General features: G+C 45.8%; 2 protein-coding genes across 2 annotated transcripts in view; both read right to left on the reverse strand.

The window, feature by feature from the left end:
• Window positions 1–27: 27 nt before the first annotated feature.
• Window positions 28–5,849, reverse strand: cytip (cytohesin 1 interacting protein). Its single transcript, XM_060040098.1, has 8 exons — window positions 5,503–5,849; window positions 4,972–5,012; window positions 4,804–4,858; window positions 4,354–4,456; window positions 3,118–3,211; window positions 2,537–2,603; window positions 2,176–2,242; window positions 28–1,655 (listed from the first exon to the last, which is right to left on the reverse strand). Exons 1-8 carry the CDS (start codon window positions 5,665–5,667, stop codon window positions 1,111–1,113), a joined length of 1,137 nt encoding a protein of 378 aa, XP_059896081.1. The 5' UTR covers window positions 5,668–5,849; the 3' UTR covers window positions 28–1,110.
• A 1,324-nt stretch (window positions 5,850–7,173) lies between these two features.
• LOC132448645 (activin receptor type-1C) overlaps window positions 7,174–25,378 on the reverse strand; it is a 20,781-nt gene continuing 2,576 nt past the window's right edge. The window contains exons 2-9 of the mRNA XM_060040097.1: window positions 23,547–23,777; window positions 18,710–18,949; window positions 17,405–17,635; window positions 16,710–16,877; window positions 14,709–14,865; window positions 11,637–11,761; window positions 11,023–11,153; window positions 7,174–9,441 (exon numbers count right to left, since the gene is read on the reverse strand). Coding sequence (XP_059896080.1) covers window positions 9,316–9,441; window positions 11,023–11,153; window positions 11,637–11,761; window positions 14,709–14,865; window positions 16,710–16,877; window positions 17,405–17,635; window positions 18,710–18,949; window positions 23,547–23,777 — 1,409 coding nt within the window. The 3' untranslated portion in view covers window positions 7,174–9,315. The remainder of the gene's footprint in view (window positions 9,442–11,022; window positions 11,154–11,636; window positions 11,762–14,708; window positions 14,866–16,709; window positions 16,878–17,404; window positions 17,636–18,709; window positions 18,950–23,546; window positions 23,778–25,378) is intronic.

A 25,378-nucleotide genomic window follows, 5' to 3' on the forward strand; every position in this document is an offset into this window, starting at 1 on the left:
ATGTTTGTACTTTTATTGACGATCATTTTGTTTAATTCTTTATTCAGACAAGGAAAATGCAAAGAGACATTTTCGCAAATCGCTTTACCCCATAAACATGTTCAGCATCTGAGCTATTGAGAAGCACAAGACTGAAAAACATAAGGGTGCGTTCAAATATAACGGGTGTGCGTCGCCATCTGCTGGTTAAAACCTAGAAACACTATGTTTTCTAAACGGTTTGAACGCATTTAAAAGAATTACCATTCTTTGTTAAAAAAAACGAGAAAAAAAGGAAAAAGTTACAAACGGATAATGTGCAGTATATTTTTGCTTGCTAAGGTCCTCAAGTAGGTTGCCCTCCTTACCTATGCCACATCCTGCAGCTGTGGAGAAGACACTCTCATATGGTTAGAATATGTCGGCTTCAAGTTATCACACGGTAGGCTACATGCACTGTCTCCCACGCTGGAAAGTATCCATCTCGTCTAAGAGTATTCTCAAATACCCCAAACACTCATTTCAATTTCACAAACGTCATTTCATTACAAACGCCTTTTTATACAAGCATCAGATTTAAGATTATATGAAATGGTTACACAATAATGCATGACGAAGTCATGATGATAATTACAAATTTGTATTTCTGATATGCAAGTAAATTTTTTCCATGTAGCCTAATGTATAGACCAGATGGATGACCTTTATTTCGACCTATAGGCTACAGGCTACACTCGTCCTCAGAGACTTTCATTGATACTTGAGAAAAAGATAGGGCTTGATGCTCATTGGTTACATTCACTATGCTCTGCTCCAGGTGAGGGTCAACATACATTAGACATACACTAACATAACCCTGAAAGCTGCGTCTGAGTATAAGGAGAGTATGGTCATAGTTAATGTGTTAATAGTTAATGCTTATCATTTTATAACAAACGCCTCTCATTCAAGGCAAAGCAGACCTTGACTCACTCCACAAATGCAATCTGAATGCTTACAGAAAGTCCTTAAGCCTTCATCATCTTTTCACATTCAAAACACTGACACTGAGCACTCCAGTCTTCCTGACCTTCAGACGAACTGACCTACACAGCCACACACATAATAAGTGTCTTTTCGCTTCCTTCTGCCTCAAGAAAAGGACTTTGTTGCCTTTTTCTGTTGATACTGTCCGTCGCTGAAGACCCTGTCCAGGCGACATGGTCTGTCTGGATCCAGTTCCTCCACGACGTCTTGGTCGAGCGAGCGACTGAAGCCGGGTATGAGTTTCAGGAGGTGTCTGCGGACGCTGCCTTTCCTCCCTTTCCTCGGGAGGGTCCCGAACGCGCTGGAGGCCCTGCGGTCGTCCCAGTAGGACGGGGACGACGAGCTGCTCCCGGAGCTGCTGGTGCGGTCCACGACACGGACACAGAAGGACCCGGAAGACTTGAGCTTCCTCCTGGATTCCTGGCGGTCTTCGAACCCCTGAGAGAAGAAGCAGTCGTCGCTGTCGCCGGGCGCGCTGACGGGGCTCGGGGAGAACCCGGCGTCCCCGAACACGCTGGCCTGGTCGCCGTCCTCCGACGCCGCGCTCCAGTAGCTGCTGTCCCTCGGACCACCAGGACCGCCACCGCCCACGAAGCCGTCGGGAGACACCAGCGAGTCAGTGGAGGGAGTTGGAGTGCTGTCTGTGGAGTCTGCCAAAAAATGAAAAACACCAGCACGAAAATAAATAAAATGTATGCATGACAAGTGTTTTTTGTTGTTTCAACGGTCAGTTAGAGTAGCTGTCCCTCATGGAAATGAGAGGCTTGAGATTCTGGCCTCCTGACGTCTACACGTTGACCTCCTGAACTCTCTGGCGGTACCAGAGCACAACACTGTAACTTGGGTTTTAGAAGATCCAGATAGGGTTAGAATGGGTGGTTCTAATGAAAATAAGCATTACAAATGCAAAAAAAAAATGGTATATAAATCGAATAATTCAGTGTCAATATTATATTCTTTCCATTCTTGATGGTATAACGGATGTCGCTCATAACACGTTAACACCGACATCCTCAAACGTCTCACTAGTAGGTAACAGGTAACTGCTTCTCTCTGATGGGAACCGTTAGTTTCACACCAGAAGCACAACACATCTTGTAGAGCAGCGAGCCCTGCAGCGCGAGAGAGCGGAAGCCGTGCGGTGCGCCGCGCTGGGCAGGTCCCACTCACCGTGCGTGAGACGCGCTTCCTGTAACAAAAGCGTCTGTAGCTCCTCCCATTTCTCTCGTAGTGTTTTCTGAAATTAAATACCACACATTGTTATTATAATATATCACTAATCGTGGAATCGACATGAAACGAATGATCAAAGTAGATTACAAATTTTGGTGTGTGTGTTTGCATGCGTATGGGGGCATGTGAAGCAGTGTGTGTGTGTGTGTGTGTGTGTGTGTGTGTGTGTGTGTGTGTGTGTGTGTGTGTGTGTGTGTGTGTGTGTGTGTGTGTGTGTGTGTGTGTGTGTGTGTGTGTGTGTGTGTGTGTGTGTGTGTGCAACAAGTTAACAGGTACTAGGTAGACTAGGTAAACACACCTTCATTAAGTTCCTTTTCTTCTCCAGCTCAATCCTCTTCATGATGGTACCAAACGTCGTCTCTATCCTGGGAACCACACACAAACAAACACACACACACACACACACACACACACACACACACACACACACACACACACACACACACACACACACACACACACACACACACACACACACACACAAAGCATAAAAGTTAACCCTTGTGCACTTCCTCCTTCAACTGATAATCAATCATCTTCGACACAAGGCAGTTCTGACTCAGGATCTCAGTAAGTGTTTGTGTGTGTGTGTGTGTGTGTGTGTGTGTGTGTGTGTGTGTGTGTGTGTGTGTGTGTGTGTGTGTGTGTGTGTGTGTGTGTGTGTGTGTGTGTGTGTGTGCGTGTGTGTGTGTGTGTGTGTGGGTGTGTGTGTGTGTGTGCGTGTGTGTGTGTTTGTGTGTGTGTCCCAGCATGTGTCTGTGTGTTTGTGTGTGTGTGTGTGTGTGTGTGTGTGTGTGTGTGTGTGTGTGTGTGTGTGTGTGTGTGTGTGTGTGTGTGTGTGTGTGTGTGTGTGTGTGTGCGTGCTTGTGTGTTACTCACTTCAGTATGTTGGTGGATTGCCGCACGGCGTCCACTACCTGTTGATGAGGCGATCCTTCGATGCTCCACCCGTTCACAGTGAGGATAACATCACCTAACCCCAACACACATCAGCCTACAGTGAGCATAACATATTAACATCTTCTAACCCAAACACACAACAGCTTACAGTGAGAACATCTCCTAATTGTGTGAACATGTGTTTGCGTGGACATGTGTTTGTGTGAACTTGTGTGTTTTTGACACGTTTTGGACGTTTGTGTGAACATTTTTTTCTATGAACTTGTGTTTTTTTGACTTGTGTTTGTGTGAACATGGGTTTGTGTGAATATCTGTTTGTCAGCAAACAAAAATATATTGTGTGGCGCTTGTATGTAAAAGCCTTTGTAGTTCAATTAAAATGCAGTATTTTAGCACAAGATTGTACTGAGTGTTGTTTTAACCCAGAAAGGATACCGTACTATACGATAAAGTGTCATTGTCCATTTGCAGAGAAAACACAAAGACATATGCATCAAAGACAAATGTTGATCCCCGGAGGAGATACTCAATCTGTGAGATCATAATATATCTATGATATACTCATAATATCAGAATATCAATGGCTTCACAAGAGAAGCATGAGTGCCAGACTTGCGTATAGATGTGTTTGTGAACACAGTGGGTGTTTACATAGGTGGGGAAGGTTGCATGCGGGTGTGCACGTGTATGGATGTAGATATCTTGAACATGAAGTGAGAGGTTTATCACCACAAAAGGGAGGGGAGGTGAGGTGAGCCAATGTGTGCTTGTGCACGTGTGTTGTTGTGTGTATGTGTATGATGTGTATGTGTGTGAGTTTGTGTGCAATTTTGATGGTGTTGGTGGGTGTGTGTGTATGTGTGTGCGTATGGGAGTGTGTGGGTTGGGGGCGTGTTGGTTTGTGTGTATATAAGTGTGTATGTGTGTTTGTGTGGGTGAGTGCATGTGTGTGTGTGTGAGTGTATGTGTATGCGTGTGTGTGTGTGTGTGTGTGTGTGTTTGTGAGTGCATGTCGGTATGTTTGTACCTGTGTGTCTGAGTGTGTGTGTTGGTGTTTGCATGTGTGTTGGTGTGTGTGTGTGTGTGTGGGTCGGTGTTTGTGTGTGTGTTTGTGTGTGTGTGTGTGTGTGTGTGTGTGTGTGTGTGTGTGTGTGTGTGTGTGTGTGTGTGTGTGTGTGTGTGTGTGTGTGTGTGTGTGTGTGTGTGTGTGTTCACCTGTGGTCAGCCCAGCACAGTCTGCAATACTGTCCTTGTGCACCATGCAAATAAAAGTGCACATCTCTACCGTGGATGTGTGGCTTGGCTGCAGCCCGTAGGTCTAACACAACAGAGAAATGCATGACATATGGACGGCTATAATCTGAGCAAAGTCCTGCAAACATTTGCACTACAAAAACTAGGCCAGGATTGCATTTTCATGTTGAGAATTGTTCTTAGTATGTTTTTGGAAGGAAGACATAAAATAAAAGTGGGATGTTGGTGGCATAGAAGAAGACATAGAAGAAGACATAAAATAAAAGTTCAAATCAAATTGCAAAAAGTATTCAAAAATATATATCAATGGAAAATAAACTAAGAATATTATGTGATTCTATGTACCAAGTTGTATGATTTAGTTATGCATTTTGGCCATGAATATATAAGATCAAATCTTGATCCACTAACCTGAATTTCAAATCCAAATGATTCGTTGTCTTGCTTCTCCAATGTGCACATTGTCCTTTGAAAAACAGAAAGAAAGTCGACATTGAAATGCATTTTCTTAGAAGACTATGAATCTGTTCAAAAGTTGAGTTTTTCAGAACATAACCGGGAACGTAAACAAACATCTACCTGAGAGGGTCGGAGTAATCCACCAACGAGTTTTGTTGTTTCTGCAAAGGCAAAAAAAATGCAATCACTTTTCCACAGTCACAAACGACTTTACATTTGCCAAACACATTGGCTTCGCCAAAGCCTTGAAGCATCCATGCCTCTGTCTTGCACTGTGGACACTCTGAATACTGTTGAGTATGTAAGTTGTGTCTTATGTTGATGGTACTGTGTGAGGTTGCTGCTGGTGCTGGGTATGTGCTGGTCTCTCACCTCACCTGCCTCCATTCAGTATGTAAGTTGTGTCTTATGTTGATGGTACTGTGTGAGGTTGCTGCTGGTGCTGGGTATGTGCTGGTCTCTCACCTCACCTGCCTCCATTCAGTATGTAAGTTGTGTCTTATGTTGATGGTACTGTGTGAGGTTGCTGCTGGTGCTGGGTATGTGCTGGTCTCTCACCTCACCTGCCTCCATTCAGTATGTAAGTTGTGTCTTATGTTGATGGTACTGTGTGAGGTTGCTGCTGGTGCTGGGTATGTGCTGGTCTCTCACCTGCCTCCAACCCCGGGGCAGCGTCCCGGCCTCGGGCTGCGTCTCGTCGACGCTCCCCTTTCTGGAGCGCCAGCTCCACAAATGGCCCTTCTTCCTCGGGTGGTTGTCCAGCACACAGCTGTCCTGCCGGGCCAGGCCGAGGTTGAGGTTAGTGGTGGTCTGCATGGTTTAGACTAGATGGCTAGATGGTTATCACTGTGCTCAGAGGACCATAAGGTCCCTGCTTCTTCCTGACCTGTCTGCTCTGCTCTAGATTCACCCCTTGGTTGGCTGCAGCTTTAAGAGTAGCGGAGCGGAAATCCAGGTCATGTGACTTCTGTGGGGTTAGCGGTACCTCTGCACAGCACACATGCATTCTTATTTTCCTTTTTTTACTTCCTTTCTCTCATCTCTTCTCACCCCCCCCCCCCCCACCCCCACCCTCCACAACTTCTTGTGAAAAGCCTCTCGGCTGTGAATAGGAAAAGGACTTTCTTCTTGTCTTTCTTTTCGCACCCTTTTTTCAAATAAAAGCCCCTCTTTCTTTGCAAATCGGTTTACGGACGCGCCAGAAAGCAGCGATGCAAAGAGGAAGTGTCACCTTTGTGGGGGATTTCAACACCGAACTCTGCAGCCCTTGCTTTGCTTCAATGGATCCCCCCCAGACCCCACATTCCACAACAAACACACACACACACACCCCTCACCAAACACACACACACCCCTGGCCTCAGGTGTGGACCCCTGAGCCTCTTTTTGCACCAGCAGGCAGGACGATTCGTCTTGTCAGGGACCCTGAGGAGCCGGTGTAACTCTCTCTAAACAGACACCACGGGTCGCTGGCTCCAAGGTATCAGACAGGTCGGATCAAAGGGAAGAGCTCACAGCCGGACAGGAAGCCAGGCCATGTGGGCAGGGAGGAGAGAACAACATACGGGAGGAACTGGCTAAAAGTGTGGTTAAAAGACATTTAACCAAAGTATAGCGGGCTTACACAATGCGGACGAATGTGACTTGGTTCAAATAAGAAATAAATATTTAAGTAAAAAAGGGACAAAACCTAGTTTTTGTTCACATTACTTTACCTACTTATTTGAGGATTGTGGGTACACACACACTCACACACACACACGCACACGCACACGCACACACACACACACACACACACACACACACACACACACACAGATATGCATCTTCTGTAACTGAGAAGTGAGACTGAATGTGCCGAAATGTGTTAAAATATGGGCTTCCTTTGACGTCATAGCAACAAAAGATGGGACGGACTTTCTTGTTTTTAATCAGTTGAATGCGGGCAGTTTCGTACAGCTTGTGGCAGGAGTTTTCATCATCAGGTTTGACTGAAGCTGGCAAATTTCCTGTGAATGACATCTCAGAGGGGAAGTCGAATCTTTTCAAGCGAGACTGCCATAGGTTTAGCTGACTCATTAATGTAGTGATAAGACAGCTTTGGTGACTCAGCTGTCTGGTCTGATTCATAAACTCACACAACTGATAAGCAAAGCATATAACACAAAAACACTCAAGTGCTGAATTCAAAACAACCTCTTAAATGTATCTCCTCCATAATATATAGATCTTATACAGTTATTTACAATGCTGTACGATTTTAAAGAAGCATTTATTTACATCTGGTGCAGCAACAATCAACAATGGCCAATACATGTAGCCTACGCTTATTGAAAAATAATTTATTGACCAACTGATATAACACACTCTTATATACAATAAATACTGCACAAGAGAACATGTCGTAACGAGATCCGCATCTGATAAGAAGAGAAAAAACAGCAAGATGTTTATAAATATATAGGCTATATAGATATATATAGATATTGACCGATATCTCACGATGAGTTGGAGCCAGACGTTGCACATACTCATAGTTTTATCTTTGGAATGACTTCAACAGATTTTACAAACATATTTCATGTGTACAATTAGTTGTCACCTGTTACCTGTGCCTTGATGAGAACACATTCGAGAGAAGAGCTAATGCTATGCTATGCTATGCTAAGCTAGGCGTGGGTGTGCACTTTACATACGTAGCATGTCCATGTTCATACATTACAGGCATGTGCTGGCTGCTGTAACAGTTTCAAATGACTGGGACTATCTAATGAGTTGAAGGCCTCATTAAAACTTGAGAAATGAACAGGACTGGTTAGTCAAGTGAATATCTGGTACACTGGTACAGTGTACAGTAATACTTTTCATTCTGGATTTTCAAGATCTGTAATTATAAAAACTATCTTTGAGCTAGACATTAGACATACAGACGTTGTGTCTTTGTGATTTCACTAGGTTTGATTTACTGTGGGTTTACATCGGAGACAATCTTTCCTCACACGATAGAAGTCATGATAAAGTCAAACCGTTGACATGAACATTAGAGAACTGAATGTGTACATGACATATAAAAAGCAGGCTATTTGCTTTACAAATACAAACAAAGTAAACATTGAATATGACCAGTATGTAAATTACCAACTTGTTTGACAGGTGTGTTGCTTATGAAAACGATCAAGTCTCCTCCACAGTTTAAAGGAACTGGAATGCAGTTTAGAAACTCGGGATCAATACAGGAGACGCAATGTAGAAATTCATGTATGCAGCGACAGTTAACATCCACAAAGAAGCTCACAATTCAAGAAAATCATGTTTGAATGCACACAAACATGTAGGCCTATAGGCGCAACCTTAAAATAAGGTTGCGCCTATAGGGCCCATAGAGTCATCATCGTCATCTTCGCTAAAACTGATAGAAAGTCTTTTCTCCAAGTAAATACCTCCAATATGACAACGTTAAACAATTTGAGACTCCATATAAAAATAATTTCATCATATTTCGACCAACCAACAATTCAAACACATAATCGTCAAAGTTAATAATTCACTTTAAGGTTATTAACTTGAGTCTGGGTGGTATAGATACCAGTAGGCCTACTGAGAACAGATTTTTCCATCAACATGAATAAAAAAAATAAAAAAAAAAAAAGCTATCAGCATTGAAAGTACAAAAAGACATGTATACATTCAATATGCATCACAAAGCATTCCATGGTCAGTAATTAAAGTGCTGAACGTTCATAAACAAAAGGCTTTAAATCTACAATATTCTTTAGAAGCGGGACCTTTTAGGAGCTGAGCTTTAAATAGATCCTTAAAACAAACACTCAAGGTACTCCTTCTGAGACAAAAGGCTGTATTCCCGACACATACGTCAAAGTAAACTTTTTTTCGAGAACATTTTTATCCGAAGAACATGAACCGGGAGTGGCCTAATCCATGAATCCTCCTACACTGCGGTCGTGTGACTGAGAAACACAGAAACAGGTACACACTCCCTTAGAACAATGCAATGCGTGTACTAGCATTTATGGCACAGAAGCAGCTTCCAACGTGCGACCTAAAGCTTCAGGGCACTTGAACGCGGGTGAGGTAGTAAAACATCTAGAACACACTTCGTCTACGATAAGCCTCTCCAGACGAGCTCCCTGACAGAGCTCGCCTGTACTTACCGGAGGTCGGCCTCGGTTCATCGCCGTTACCCGGGGACACGGCCTGCCCGTGACCCCCTGAGCAACCCCCTTTGGCGTCGACAAACAGACATGAACTCATGGTGCGCCTGTGATGTGTGCTCTTGAACTGCAGGGGGCGCCACGGCGAAGGAGGGAGAGAGTCAGACGAGGGTAATCCCTCTCCAGCCAGTCCGTGTCGGCGGCGAGCGCGGAGGTCAGCGAGGGGGACGAGGGAGGGAGCAGCAGGGGGTAGTGGGCGGGGGGGGGGGGGGGGGGGGGGGTGAGATGAAGTCTAATCTTTGACGTCCTTGAGTACGGTCACCTGAGAGATGGTCTTCTTGACCCGCAGCGCGGTGAGTCGCGCGGCCGCGTTGCCGTAGCAACACTCCCTCATCAGTTTCCCCATCACACGCAGGGCCTGTGGAGGGAGAACGCCTCGTCACATTATCACTCACTCTCCCCTGAGACACCGTACACTCGTGTGTATACAGGCAAACACATTTCATCCATGTAAATATCTACAACTTTGTCATCCATTTTTGGGACCATTTCCTAAAAGATGCTCCGATGCAAAGCGACTCACAGACGAATTGCAAAAACGAGTCAATAAAGAGCAGGTGGGCGTTAGGGCGTCTTGCTCAAGTAGGAGTAGAAGTAGGCTGTGGACATTGGGCATCGAACCAAGTACCTCCTGGCTTGGAATTGCAACGGCCCTCCCCACTACACCACCCTGTCCCCCGTAGATCCTACGCAGCGACATGGGGGGGGGGTCTTGCTCAGAGGAGGCCGATAGGTTGATCACGGACATTGGGGGTTTGAACCCAGAATCTTCCGGAAACTGGGAGTCCAGGCGCCCTCACTACAGGACTGATCTGACCTATCTCAATACATCTCAGTAGACGTATATATATATATAAATATATAAGTACGTTTGCCACCTGTGATGGTAAAAATATCCCTGATGTGTTAATGACCTACAAAACGTTAGTCTGCAGGTGGAGCGCTACGTCTGGCTCCGTCCTGCGAGCAGCACTCACACCCGCCAGGACGAAACACCGCCGCCCCACTAATGCTTGGACCGGGCTCGGTTACATTAGTTAAAAGGGGTTCTGCGCTCAAAGCACCTGCCGATAATGGATCCTGTTCCGGTGATGAGTGGAGTTGTCACCGAGTTTCAGAGCCAGAACATCCCATAATAAGAGAAATAGTTTCAAAGTTAGAAGAATGACTCATCTGTGAGCCATGTCTCACCGGCTAGGCGTTGATTAAGGGCCCGTCTACCGATTGATGGACCGCTGATTGATCGCCATTTCATCATCAACGTTTTAAATCCAATCACATTCAGATGGGTACAATGGGACTGGGTTTGTCAACCAGTAGCACACACATGTGGGGCTCACACGCAGTAGGCACCCAGCCCAGCTACCTACGAGCGTTTCATCTCCAACAGCACGGGAAACAGCTTTAAATCGCCCCTGAACCACTCCCTCTTCCTCTTCCTCTGTTTGTACTTAGAGTCTTCAGCGTCTCTACCAAGAATCTCTATATATCGTCGTGTTTTCTGACTGTTAGATTCACTAGTGAACCCCCAACCCCTTACCTGACCCTTAACAGTATTGCAACATACACTCAATGGTACAACAAATAATACAAATACAGTAGGAAAAAGACACAGACTCCTGTTGGTTTATCCAAGTCAATTACTAAGTTGTTTAAACATAAGACTGAAGAAGGGCTAAGTCAAGCACTAATTAGTCTATAACTTAAGACTGAAGACGGGCTAAGTCAAGAGCTAAGTCGTCTATAACCTAAGACTGAAGACGGGCTAAGTCAAGAGCTAAGTCGTCCATAACATCAGACTGAAGACGGGCTAAGTCAAGAGCTAAGTCGTCTATAACATCAGACTGAAGACGGGCTAAGTCAAGAGCTAAGTCGTCTATAACCTAAAACTGAAGAACAGCTAGAAGCACAGGGACTCTCTGAGGTCCTCCCCGCTCACCTCACAGCTCTGCCATTGGTTGGGGATGCTGGGGCGGAGCTTCTGCTCACAGACCACCCTCCTCATGTCCTCCACAGACGGGTCTGTAGGCACCAGGTCGTAGTAAGGCAGCTGGAAGTCTTCGTTCAGCCCTAGGAGAGAGGGAGAAACGTGAGGTCACTGGTGTGCTTTCAATGGTGCATAATGTATTCCTTTCATTACAGGGGACAGGGATAGTGAATAACAATGGGACAACGGCATCAGAGTGGTGACATGGGGACTGTGTGTCACTGCAATTACCTAACTCACGTAGGATGATGTCTTTAACATCGATTGCCGGAAGAGGCTTATATAATCAGAGGTGTTTGTTTATGTGTGCTTTGTGTGTGTCCTTGTTATAACTGTTTGTGTGTGTGTGTGTGTGTGTGTGTGTGTGTGTGTGTGTGTGTGTGTGTGTGTGTGTGTGTGTGTGTGTGTGTGTGTTCTAAGTATGTGTGTATCTGAACGTGTGTGTGCGTGTTCTACGTGTGTGCGTGTGTGTGTGTGTGTGTGTGTGTGTGTGTGTGTGTGTGTGTGTGTGTGTGTGTGTGTGTGTGTGTGTGTGTGTGTGTGCGTGCGCGTGTGTTTCCAGGTACCCTGGGCAGAACATCTGCGAGCCAGTTCCCAGAAGACGAGGCCCAGGGAGTAGATGTCCGCCCTCTTAAAGGACTCAAAGCTGTCCATGTTGATGGAGTCGTCCAGGAGCTCTGGGGACATGTACCTGGGGAAGAGGAGCTCAGTGAGGCTTCATCGGGATAGGGAGAGCGTCCATGCACAACACATGTACTATGCTTATTGAAAAATAATGTAAGGACCAGCTGATACAACGCTCTGATACACAATCAATACTGCACAAGAGAACATATCATGATGAGACATCCACATCTGATCAGAAGACACATACCATCGACGGACAGACAGACAGACAGACAGACAGACAGACAGACAGACAGACAGACAGACAGACGGACAGACAGACAGACAGACAGACAGACACAGACAGACAGACAGACAGACAGACAGACAGACAGACAGACAGACAGAGTTTCCTGGACAAAATAAATGTGGCCAAATTAGTGAAGGCAAAAACATGACAAAAACAGGAAACAGTCACATTAAATGAAAAAATGTCATGGTTTATGTCACACAATGAAAGACATGTCAGAATGGTCTTGAAATATTCTCAGTATAATTCATCAATAAATACCCAATGTATGTATTCACAACCATCTCCTTTCATTACACCGTATGAACATTTTCATTTAGGGCATTTAGCAGATGCTTTTATCCAAAAGGGACTAACAATAAGTGCATTACTATGTCAATACAAAAAGCATAGGCTGAGCTATGAAAAGTCCCTGTTGATACTAGCATAGGCGAACATGAGTAGTTGCATTCTGGGTAACGGTGTTCCATCAACAGGACAGTGGGAACTGGAGAGGTGAATTTAGTTCATCCAGCTGGTAAACACTCTATGCCAGCGTTTGTTTCCCTTTACTGACCGGGTCGTTTTCAGTGTAGCCCAGAGGTCAGGGGTCAACCTGAGGATATTTAGCCTCTCCCCTGTGGCTCCCTGGGTAGGCCAAAAATCCTTGTTATGTGTATCCTATTTTGACCTTTAAACCTTTTGACCTTTTGACTCGCTTCTTCTACTGCTCAAGTCGCACTTCAACTATGTGCCGACACGGCTTTGAATATGTTCCGTGCTTAGGGCTCGAAGGCGTCAATTAGGAAATAGACTCATATTTTAATAACAACGTTTGTCGCTATGGTTATAAGGTGCTGACTCACGCCTGGCGCTAATCGCGAGCTCAGCGTGCTGAGTCAGTGTTTGCTGAGCTGTCAGCACGGCAGCTCAGCTTCCAGAACAACGCAAGACTCTGCAGAGAGACGAGAATCCCGCTCGGAGCACCGTGTCCGGTGTTCCTCTTTGTATCCGTCAGGTTTTCCTGCACGTCTCATCCGCGGCGTTGCTCGTCATTGCTCGACAACAAACAACATCAACCTTGAAAGGCTTCTCAGCCCGATACACATGCTCATGAAGAAGGTGTGAAGAAAAAAAGCAAGGCTAGGGCCGTTTCAACAGAAGGATTAAATGCATGGAAGGAGTGCTGGGAGAGCAAAGATATATTGAAGCAAATCTTGAAAAGGCCTCTTCCAGCACATATTGTTCCCTGCCTTTATAAAGCTTGGTTTTTGTCGCTGTACATTATTGCTTATACAACCGGCGGATTGTAACTAGAGTGAATTGCGGTGGGCGTAATAGGGAGGAAATGCAGCTTGAAGCATTAACTGCTAAAGAATAAACGCTAATGAGGTAAATACTGAATATGATTTGGTGCTTGGAGCAGACCCTCTCATTCGATCATGTCATTCATGAGCAGGGTTGGGCTCGGGCCTTTTGCTCAAGGGTTCCTACACGTAGCCTGAGGACGCCGGGTATCGAACCCGCAACCCTTCAGCAAGGAGTCACACGCCCAATCCACATGAGTATAAGGTACTGTACTGCACCACCTAGACCTACTGCCTCAGTGTACTGCACCACCTAGACCTACTGCCTCAGTGTACTGCACCACCTAGACCCCACTGCGTCAGTGTACTGCACCACCTAGACCCCACTGCCTCAGTGTACTGCTCCACCTAGACCCTACTGCGTCAGTTTACTGCACCACCTAGACCCTACTGCGTCAGTGTACTGCACCACCTAGACCCTACTGCGTCAGTGTACTGCTCCACCTAGACCTACTGCACCACCCAGACCTACTGCCTCAGTGTACTGCTCCACCTAGACCCCACTGCCTCAGTGTACTGCTCCACCTAGACCCTACTGCGTCAGTGTACTGCACCACCTAGACCCTACTGCGTCAGTGTACTGCACCACCTAGACCTACTGCCTCAGTGTACTGCACCACCTAGACCTACTGCCTCAGTGTACTGCACCACCTAGACCTACTGCCTCAGTGTACTGCACCACCTAGACCTACTGCCTCAGTGTACTGCACCACCTAGACCTACTGCCTCAGTTTACTGCACCACCTAGACCCTACTGCGTCAGTGTACTGCACCACCTAGACCCTACTGCGTCAGTGTACTGCTCCACCTAGACCTACTGCACCACCCAGACCTACTGCCTCAGTGTACTGCTCCACCTAGACCCTACTGCGTCAGTGTACTGCACCACCTAGACCCTACTGCGTCAGTGTACTGCTCCACCTAGACCCTACTGCATCAGTGTACTGCACCACCTAGACCCTACTGCGTCAGTGTACTGCACCACCTAGACCCTACTGCGTCAGTGTACTGCACCACCTAGACCCTACTGCGTCAGTGTACTGCACCACCTAGACCTACTGCCTCAGTGTACTGCACCACCTAGACCTACTGCCTCAGTGTACTGCACCACCTAGACCTACTGCCTCAGTGTACTGCACCACCTAGACCTACTGCCTCAGTGTACTGCACCACCTAGACCCTACTGCGTCAGTGTACTGCACCACCTAGACCTACTGCCTCAGTGTACTGCACCACCTAGACCCTACTGCGTCAGTGTACTGCACCACCTAGACCCTACTGCACCACCCAGACCTACTGCTCCACCTACACCCTACTGCCTCAGTATACTCCTCCACCTAGGCCCTACTCCTGCCCCAGTGTACTGCTCCACCCACCTCTTGGTGCCGACGCGGTGGTTGGCGGGGATGTGGACGGTGTCGGCGCTGGAGTCGTGCTTCACGGCCAGGCCCAGGTCGGCGATGGCGGCGGCGCCGCTCTTCTTCACCAGGACGTTCTTGGACTTGATGTCCCGGTGGGCGATGGCCGGCTTCCCTGCAGGTCCAACACGTAGATTTATACATCATAATGTTGTATAATGTATGTATATTACGTCTATTTACCGATTATATAGCAGTATAATGTATGTATATTATACACTATATAGTCATATTGTGTGTGTACATTTACACATTATATAGTTGTATGATGTGTGTATATTTACATATTATATAGTGGTATAATGCATGTTTATCTATCAATTATATAGTAGAATAATGTATGCATATTCTGATTGCATATAGTAGCATAATTATGCATATTTAGAAATGATAAAGTGGTATAATGCAATTACATATTTGCTACAGGTATATGCATTATATAGTAGTCTAATGTATATATATTGATGTATCTTAATAACATTTGAAGTCAGTTCATATGTAATTCCTCCAGCAGTCCTGACTCCTGTTAGACTAGCTACAGCTCTGTGATAAATGGCCTTGATTCTAAATCAATTATGAGCGCTTATACAACAGACCTGCGTTTCAACTTTAAGATTAGGAACCAACTCTGAAACTCTTTACCCCCTGCTGTGCGTGGCATCTGGTATTAAATATAAAATAAGGTAGAGATTTTAGGGAGATTTAAAAAATAACTGCAGCGTTATTTTTTAGAAGGGAGGATTAATTCCGCACCGCCATAATCCTCCGCATCGCCCTCCCTGAACACGACGATGAGTGGCCGAAGGTTCATCATCATGAGGGATAACTGTGTCCTCCAAGCTCGTAGCACGGTCTCAGGTCAAGCCAAGTTCACTTGTATATCCCTTCAACACAGAAGAGGGATCCCTCCACCTCAATGAAAACTATGAATGCAGTTTTCAGCATAGGAGTAGATCTCAGTAGTATACTACAGTTAAAGTATTCGTTTACTAGAGTATAATAACACTCCAGTATTTAACAGCCTCCTGTATTAGTAAACTCCAGTATTAAGCATACTCCAGTATTATACCACTTGAGTATTAGCAGACTATAGGGTTAGTATACTTTAGAACATTGGAGACCTACATTGGAGACGTACGCTAGAGACGTACGTTAAAGACCTACATTTGAAACCTACATTTGAGACCTACGTTTGAGACCTACGTTAAAGACCTCTGTTGGAGACCTACGTGAGAGACCTACATTAAAGACCTACATTTGAAACCTACATTTGAGACCTACGTTTGAGACCTACGTTAAAGACCTCCGTTGGAGACCTATGTGAGAGACCTACGTTAAAGACCTACATTTGAAACCTACATTTGAGACCTACGTTGGAGACCTGCGTTGGAGACCTATATTAGAGACCTACGTTAGCCAGTCCCTCCAGACATTTTTTTGGTGTTTTTTTGTAATTGCTGCGGCCAAAAATCCTTGATTATGCGGCACGTTTTCTTAAAGAATGCGTTGAAATATGCAGCATATTTATGCAATTTTAATGCGATGAAAATCCGGGAACTTGCGAAAAATGCAGCTTTTCGATGGCGTTCACGTCGTGTAATTACATCACTTCTTGATGTTCCCATGGCAACAGGGGGAATTGGCTGCTCTTGTGTGAAGTAAACGAAAATGCGGGGATTATGGAATCATGCAAGCCCCGCATATTTTGCACGGAAATCTGCAATTTATGCGGTGAAAGTGCGGCATATTTGAAAAAATGCGGCCCCCGCATGAATATGCAGACTTTGGCTGATTATGTGTTGAATTATGCGATCGCATAATCACGTTTTTCTGGAGGGACTGGTTAGAGACCTACGTTGGAGACCTACTTTAGAGACCTACGTTTGAGACCTATGTTAGAGACCTACGTTAGAGACCTACGTTTGAGACCTACGTTGGAGACCTGCGTTGGAGACCTACCCTGCGTGCCGATGATCTCCATGTGGAGGTGGGCGAGGCCGCTGGCCAGGGAGGAGGCCAGCAGCACCATGGCCTCCACAGACACCGTGTAGCAGTTCAGGTAGTCGAAGAGGGAGCCGTGCTCGTGGTACTCCGACACCAGCCACAGCTGGGTCCACGACCCGTTGTCTGGACACACAGAGGGAGAGAAGGACAAAGGCTGGAGGAATGCCTGGTGGAGGCCGAATAGTGACACGCCAAAACTAAGAAAACACTAAGGCCCAATCCCATTTCTACCCTGCCTAAATGTTACATCATTGAATAAAAAACGACCATTCAATAATTTCAAATATCATAAAAATAGAGACATTGAATTATAGTGTGAAATACAAAGACTACGCCCGGTGTACTAAACCAAATTGCTTGATACCTCGTATATTAGGTCCATAGTATATGAAAAACAACAATACAGACATACAAGCGTGTTCGTCCCTGAGCAACTTAGCAATATGCCCTTACTTATGTATGTAGGAGGTCTAAGTCGTTAAGGTAGGGCTAAGGCATAAGCCCTACCTTAATGACATAAACCTTATCCATACACATAAGTAAGGCCTTATAGCTGCAAAACTTGTTTGGACCAAAAGCAGTCGCTGAAAGACTTGGAAAGACCCTGAAGGTCAGGTGACTTCCCAGACGCCCTTATACGGTCCCCTTACCCTTGTTGTCGGCGGCGATGAAGCCCAGGATGTTCTCGTGCCGCAGCATGATGGTCTGGTAGATCTCGGCCTCGCGGAACCAGGAGCGCTCCTCCCGCGACGAGAAGATCTTCACCGCCACGTCCTCGCCGCGCCACTTCCCCCGCCACACCTCGCCGAAGCGGCCCTTCCCCACGCACTCCTGCAGCACGATGGTCCTCGCGATGGTCCGCTGGACCAGCAGCGGCAGCCCTGGGGGGGGGACAGTGGGGAGGGACGGACGGTTGGACCAGGGTTGAAAACGTAGGCCAGTTCTTTTTTTTTTACCTTTTAAAGATCGCTTACAACACATAAACTCCTTCCCCTCTCTCGCCTCCCTCCTTTTAACTATTCCTAGTCTTATATAGCGACTTCAGTTTTTTAGCTACCAATTTTTATCCTATTTTATCTTTTTACTTATATACGTTAATATTCAATGATTTGATTCTGTATTCACTCTGTTAAGCGACTTTGAGAATTAAGAAAACAGCTATATAAGCTAAATTAATTATTATGTTGTATGATCTTATTTGATCTTGAGGGTTTTCTCTCCTTGTTTTTTCTTGTTTTGTGCGAGTTAGGCGGAGCTTATCATACTGTTGCTTAATTTAGTTTCTCTTTATTATTTGAGGTAATCTTATTAGTTTTGAATTGTTCTTAGCTATTTGTATTACTTAGCTGTTGTCGTGTTGTGTTGTTTTTATCGGATCTTATCTCTGCCTCCCAGTCACTGGTCGAACAGGAGTAGCGGTTCTACTACAGACTCGGGTCACTTGTCGACTCGGTTCTCCTACCGACGCGGTTCACCTGTCGACTCGGTTCTCCTACCGACGCGGTTCACCTGTCGACTCGGTTCTCCTACCGACGCGGTTCACCTGTCGACTCGGTCCACCTATCAACTCGGTTCTCCTACCGACGCGGTATACCTGTCGACTCGGTTCTCCTACCGACGCGGTTCACCTGTCGACTCGGTTCTCCTACCGACGCGGTTCACCTGTCGACTCGGTCCACCTATCAACTCGGTTCTCCTACCGACGTGGTATACCTGTCGACTCGGCTCACCTGTCGACTCGGTTCACCTGTCGACTCGGCCCACCTGTCGACTCGGCCCACCTGTCGACTCGGCCCACCTGTCGACTCGGCCCACCTGTCGACTCGGCCCACCTGTCGACTCGGCCCACCTGTCGACTCGGCCCACCTGTCGACTCGGCCCACCTGTCGACTCGGCTCACCTGTCGACTCGGCCCACCTGTCGACTCGGTTCACCTGTCGACTCGGTCCACCTACCGGAGCCGGATCCCGACGTGCTCATGTCGTAGATGAGCTCCTTCAGACACTTGTCGGGGGACATGACCAGGTCCTCCAGCGGCTCCTCGGGGTCCTGCTTGTTGGCCCTCCGGTAGGAGCAGCGCTGGCTCTGGAGGGCCAGGACCCCCAGCAGGCCGGCCACACACAGCAGGCAGCAGGGCACCACCACCACCAGGGCCAGCTCCAGCCCGGCCCAGCCCGGCTCCGCCGACGGCCTGTCTGCCCACCGCGACCAGGGAGAGGGACAGCGTCAGCACACTGGGAAATGGTGTATACTGGTAGATACTGGTATATACTGGTATGTACTGGTATGTACTGGTATGTACTGGTATGTACAGTTCTATACTGGTATATACTGTTATGTACTGGTATGTACAGTTATATACTGTTATGTACTGGTATATACTGTTATGTACAGTTATACATGCTATATAGTGTTATATACTGTTATATACTGTTGTGTACTGCTGTATACTGTTATATACTGGGATATACTGTTATACACTGGTATATACTGTTATGTACAGTTATAAATGTTATATTCTGTTAGACATGCAAGGTAATGTAATATACTGTTACATCATACTGTTCGTATGTAGTAGTACTGTAAGATACTGTTACAGACAGTTATGTTCTGTTATATACTGTTATATACTGTTATGTACTGTTAGACACATTATATGCTGTTAGACATGCTAGATACTAGACATGCAAGATACTGTAATATCCTGTAATATACTGTTATGATCTGTTATACAAAAAGCACATTTAAACATTTAATTAAATCTGTGAAAGTCAGTAGTCAAATGTGTGCTGGCTTTATGTCTTTATGGCTCTCAAGGTCGGTTATGACTATAAAAGTCTTTTAGTGTGTTCCAAGATGAACAAGCAAAAGGATTTGACCGGGAGTAGAAAAAAAGGGGGGGAAACACAGGTGACCGTAATTCTCGCCAACAAAGATGACGCACATTTCACAAGGACAAGCGGGGTGAACAAGAAGTGAGTGGGGTTTGTCAGGATTCTGACAACTAAGAGAGGGGTTTCGGTAAAAGCGAATATGCCGCGGACAATAAGAGTCTCAAAACTCAACAGCCTCTCAACAAGGGTTTGAGACCCGAGTTCTGTCTGGGTTAGAGTCCTAGAATCTGGGTTGGAGTCCCGGAGAAAGGATCAAGTTCCTTTAGGTCGGGTTGGAGTCTCTGATACGTGGTTACCAAAGAGACTGTTGATCTGATCTTAAATACCGTCCACTTTCTAAAATGCTGATCTGTTTTACTAATTTCTTTGCATGTGTTTTCTTTAACTTATCTATTCTTTTATTTTATTGCATGACAATGTTTATATATGAAGCACTTTGAGGTCCGCTTGTGGATGAAAAGTGCTACATAAATAAAATTGCCTTGCCTTGCCTTGCCTATCAGCATTTTGATGCATTCATAGACACAGAGTGTGCACGGTCTGATGCGTCCACTTTACCCTCACATGTGTGTTGCTTGTTTCCGTACCGATGTCAAGTATCAATCTTGTGTTCACACAATGATGCTAGTACCCTCTAGTGGAGTTTCTATCAGTGCTCAAACGAGGAAGCTGTGGAAGAGGAAGAATAATAATTCTGCATGTAAAATCGCACCGATGATATGGCCTCCTTCAAACGCCGTCAACACTCACAAAGCCACGACGAGCAGAATACAAACAAGCAGTCTCTCTGCACTTTGGCTGGCTCTACTTTGGGATTAAACCTCTCAGTCCGCGTAGTCTAAATAAATGATCCTCTTGCAGGATTTGGGACATACTATCTTTAGAAACATTCTCTCTTTCCGCTCCGGGCATGGTGATTGTGGGGGTGAGCCGAAGCCCGACCAGACAGCCAGACACAACACAGACCCACGCCATTGTGTCTCATCGCTTTAATGACCTTCCTATAGGTGCAGCGATGGATAACAGGATATGGGATTCCTTTCTGTTAGGTCATGACTGCATGTTATTGGTTATGGATAGCTGCCCTGCGTAGGACTTAGTTGGTAACACAAACGCCATGGAATCAAACATGAAAACGTGTATGTGATTAATTCGATTACAATTTAATTCTTAATACAACTTAGAGGTAATTAGGTAATGATTCTAGTTTTGCTTTGCACAAGCCGATTGTTTGTTATGTGATTATAGCATTTTTTGAATACCTGAAACATATTGCGAGAAAGTGAACACAAAATTGAGATATTTCAAATGTTGTATTTGTAACCCTGTAAAATCTTCTTGCAGAGGGACAAAAACAACAACTTAAGAGCAGTTGTTTCTTTCATTCCTGTAACCTGCTGACTCTCTCTCCTTGACAAATAAATAAAGTCCTTATTCACCATTTCTAAGCACTCACCACCGCATGAGAGATCACATACCAAGTCCCCACAACGTTTCCTCTATCATCAGGTTTTATGCATAGATGTTTTTATTCAGTGGCAGTTTTGAGGAGAGATGGGAAAAGCTATTCATGACTAAAAGTATTAATCATCTCCGTTATTATTCTGGCATTTAAAACCTGTCCTTGGCGTTTTCTCTCTCTCCTCTCTCTCTCTCCTCTCTCTCTCTCTCCTACCTATCAACTACACCAAAAGGGACTTGGAATGTGAGTTTAACAGTATCACTAACGATGATTATTTGGATATAATGATGAATTATTTTTTCATATTAAATCAGATTTCTATATTTTCTTGCACTCTCTGTCGTTGGCTGAATAGCTTTTGATCAAAAATCTGCAGATGGCCAACACGATTCCTCGGGACTAAAGAAATACAATATCGTATCAATACCTGCATCATGTAAACTCACATACAACATGTCTCCCTGTTAATCTCCCTGTTATACTCCCCGTAGTATTTCTGACAAAGCAAAACGCTGCACTATTAAACAGCATTTGTATTGCATGTACTGTATGCATTACATCTGCGTTCTGGTATCTGGGCAAAGTCAGTGTTGCTCCACAGAAGTGCAGAGAGAAGTGTTATAGAGAGACTAGGAAGATTTGAACAGCCGTCTATGTAAATGCTACCATGAAGCTAATCAGAGAGGGTACAGGGTATGGAGAACAGTTGGCAGTATTAGAGCAGGGGACGGATTGATTCTGCTGTCTGTTGTCCTGACCCCCCCCCCCCCCCCAATCCTTGAACACAGCCCCAGCCCTCTTCCCTCGACACCCAGATAAAGCGTCCATATATCCTCCCGGCTCAAGTCCAGTCCAGAGCCCAAAGGGGATCAAATTGATACTCATCATGATAGGATGAATTTGTCCAAGATTGAACTTTTTCGTTTTATTGATCCCTATCCTTTCATTGGCACAGACGGCCACTAGGAAACACCTGCATATCAGCATTGCCCACAATCAATGTGGTTGCCAGGGCAACCAGGGAAGAAACCTGATGTGCCAACTGTGCACTGCAGTCCCAACTCTGCTGACATAATGACTACCTTTGAGTCTCGTAAATACAGATACTCAAGTCACTGTGAGTCAGCATGTTCTTGTGCAGCCATTTACAGCCACGGCAGCACAAGACATACACTGCAACATCATACACAAGCTGCCTCTCAAATCAAATGACTGTTTCCAGTCTATTATTTTCATCTCGCTCAGAAACACACAGCCGGAGAACAAACGTAGGGTTGTAATAAACCTTTTGTTTGGCTATGGGGACCAGAAAGGAAAGGTTTTACTCATAACCAAGGCATGATTCATCTGAGGACAAGGCCAGTGTGTTATGCTGTGATTGGACACGTGTGTAGTTTGAGGATGTTCAAAAGCAGTTTTTCTTTTTACATTCCATAATCACTTTCTGCCTAAGGCATTATACTAAATACAAGATGAACCTTTAAATACATCTTGGGCAATTATGTTATGAGAACGATATGTACATCGGAGGACCCTCTAGTCCGACTCAGGCCCACATGAGCGTAGACGAGGTATTTATAAACCATGGAAAGTGATGGTTCCCCTGGTACCACCGCCAGCAGAACACGACATCACAGGTCTAGCGGAACCGGGCTCCATGAGTCTGGCAGAGGAGACCGTCCAGTCTGCCAGGGAAACGCAGTTGTGAAAGAACGGAATGAAGAGTGAGAGAGAGAGAGAGAGAGAGAGAAAGAGAGAGAGAGAGAGAGAGAGAGAGAGAGAGAGAGAGAGAGAGAGAGAGAGAGAGAGAGAGAGAGAGAGAATATATAAAGAGAGAGCGAGAGAGGGTGAGGAAAGGGAGAGGATAGGGGGGAGAGCAGAGAGAGAGAGAGAGGGTGAAGAGAGGGCGGAGAGCAGAAAGAGAGAAGAGAGAAAGGAGAGAGAGAAGATTGATGAAGAGAGAGGGAGGGGAGAGCAGTGAGAGAGGTGTTAGAGAGAGAGCAGAGAGATAACGGATGGGGAAGAGAGAGAGAGAACGGATGGGGAAGAGAGAGAGAGAGAGAGAGAGAGAGAGAGAGAGAGAGAGAGAGGAGAGAGAGAGAGAGAGAGAGAGAGAGAGAAAGAGAGAGATAGAGAGAGCAGAGAGAGAGGTGAGAGGAGAGAGAGGAGGGGGCAGAGAGAGACATGAGAGGAGAGAGAGAAAAGGGAGAAAATAGAGGGGCAAGAGGTAGAGACGGGAGAGGGAGGAAGGAGAGAGGAGAGAGAAGAGAATGAAATTAGAAGCGAGTAGATAGAGAAGAGGGAGAAGAGAGATTATGTCCTTGGCGTCACGTCAGCTCCCACTCGTCTGCTTAATGACTGAATAAATGCAAATAACACTCCCCCCCCCCCCCCCGCCCCCATCACCACATGCCCCATCGCCGCTCCGGGCCGTACCTGAGTACAGGTGCAGCGTCACGTTGTTACAGAAGTCGGTGAAGCAGCAGTGCCTCTTGGACAGGTTGCGGGAGCCTTGGCAGAACATCTGCCCGCTGTACTGGGCCGGCGTCAGGCATGACTTGACCCGCTCCTCCTTGCCGTTGACCAGCGTCACCGAGTTCCAGCATGCCCCGGCCGGTTCCGTCTCGCACGTGTGGTTCGTGCACAGGTGACACACACACCTGAGGGCTGAGGAAGGAACGAAGGAACAGTCAGCAACTCTCCGTGTTCGCTATGTTTTAGTCACTCGCAGATTGTGTCCTCGCAGCCTCGCTAATTGGAAGCCGATTTGGACGAAGGTGTCACGAGGGTTCAATCTGTCACCTACCTGTGGAGCTACTGTCGACCCACCAAATAGATTATTATTATTATAACAAATCTTTGTATATTATTCATCCTACTGTATTCCCCCTTTCAGTCTTTAAACATACGTAGGATCAAGAAAAATATACAAGGGCCAAATGATCTAAAACTACATATGTAAATAAATGACTAAATAGAAATAAATGACTAAAAGGAACTAAATGATTAAATGCAACGCCTTTATCTTCCACAGCAGTGGTCCTTTCCACAACATGCAACCTGTTTCAAATCCTGCTGACTAAACCAGTATAACCACCCTATGTGTCTTTTATGATCGTCCCTGTTGTTATTATGAAAACAGGCACCACCTCAAAAGAAACAGCGACGCGTATTTGGAAAAATATCTATTTTTTTCACGTTGCTTTCACAGGAGCGTGAGAAACGCCTTGGCAACAGCAGCTCAGTCCCGCGTTACTCCGCTGCTGGTCTGAGAGACAGTGTTGCCAGATTGGGCCAGATTTCCCCGCCAAATCTGGCCCAATCTGGCAACACTCATTGAGACGTAATACGACGCAAGGAGTCGCAACACGACGCGAGGATACGCAATACGACGCAAGGAGACGCGCGGTATACGCCGAGGGAATGTCGCAGGAGCTGCCGTTTTCCTGCACTGTCTGCGGGGGGGGGGGGGGGGGGGGGGGGGGGGGGTGGTTATGTAAGACGGACTCTGCTGCTGGAGGGGCTGTAATACCTCTTAATCTATTCTGCCTGGCCGGGGAAGGCTGCTGGGACCGGTCACAGCCAGGTTCTCACAGAAAAACGCATGGGAACTGAGTTTATATCCTCCAATGTTTAGTGGGGTTACTGCTGGTTATTCTACCTGGAGGCTAATTACAAATCAGGGCCTCCATTAGTTCAATGTCTTGATCATGATTTAATGTATAATGGGTTCCCTGCATGTCATTTTCAATAGGAAATCTTGCACCTGACCAACCAGGGAAGGCTTTGTTTCATAAACATTTAGTTTTAACTCTAAAAGAACAAATCTATACTTGTAAAGCGTAACTGCTTTATAATTGTAGCTTTTTTAACACCCATAGTCACACTTTAAACGATTGCATAATATAAAATATATGGCATTATATAAAAAATAGAAATTTTAAAATAGAAATACAACTATCAATCAAATATGCTGATCTTAACAGCCTGACAGCGCAAATATTTTTTCTCATGCACCTGTACACCTGTACTTTTTTTTTTACTATGAATATAACAAAATGTGGGCGCAGGCCTTTGACGCTGGCTCTGGAAAGAGTGAGAGGCACAGGAGCAGCAGGTGCTTTTCTTGCCCCTCTGTGTTTGATCACTCAACCGCCAGTTTCAGCGTGCTTCTCTGGGAACGAGGTCTGCCGATCATCAGGTGCGTCTGACAGCGGAGGTGATCGACGATGACGTTGTCGGCGGTGTATTAGAGGCGCCTGTTAGCA

The sequence above is a fragment of the Gadus macrocephalus genome, chromosome 20, assembly GCF_031168955.1.
Source record: "Gadus macrocephalus chromosome 20, ASM3116895v1".
NCBI classification, from domain to species: Eukaryota; Metazoa; Chordata; class Actinopteri; order Gadiformes; family Gadidae; genus Gadus; species Gadus macrocephalus.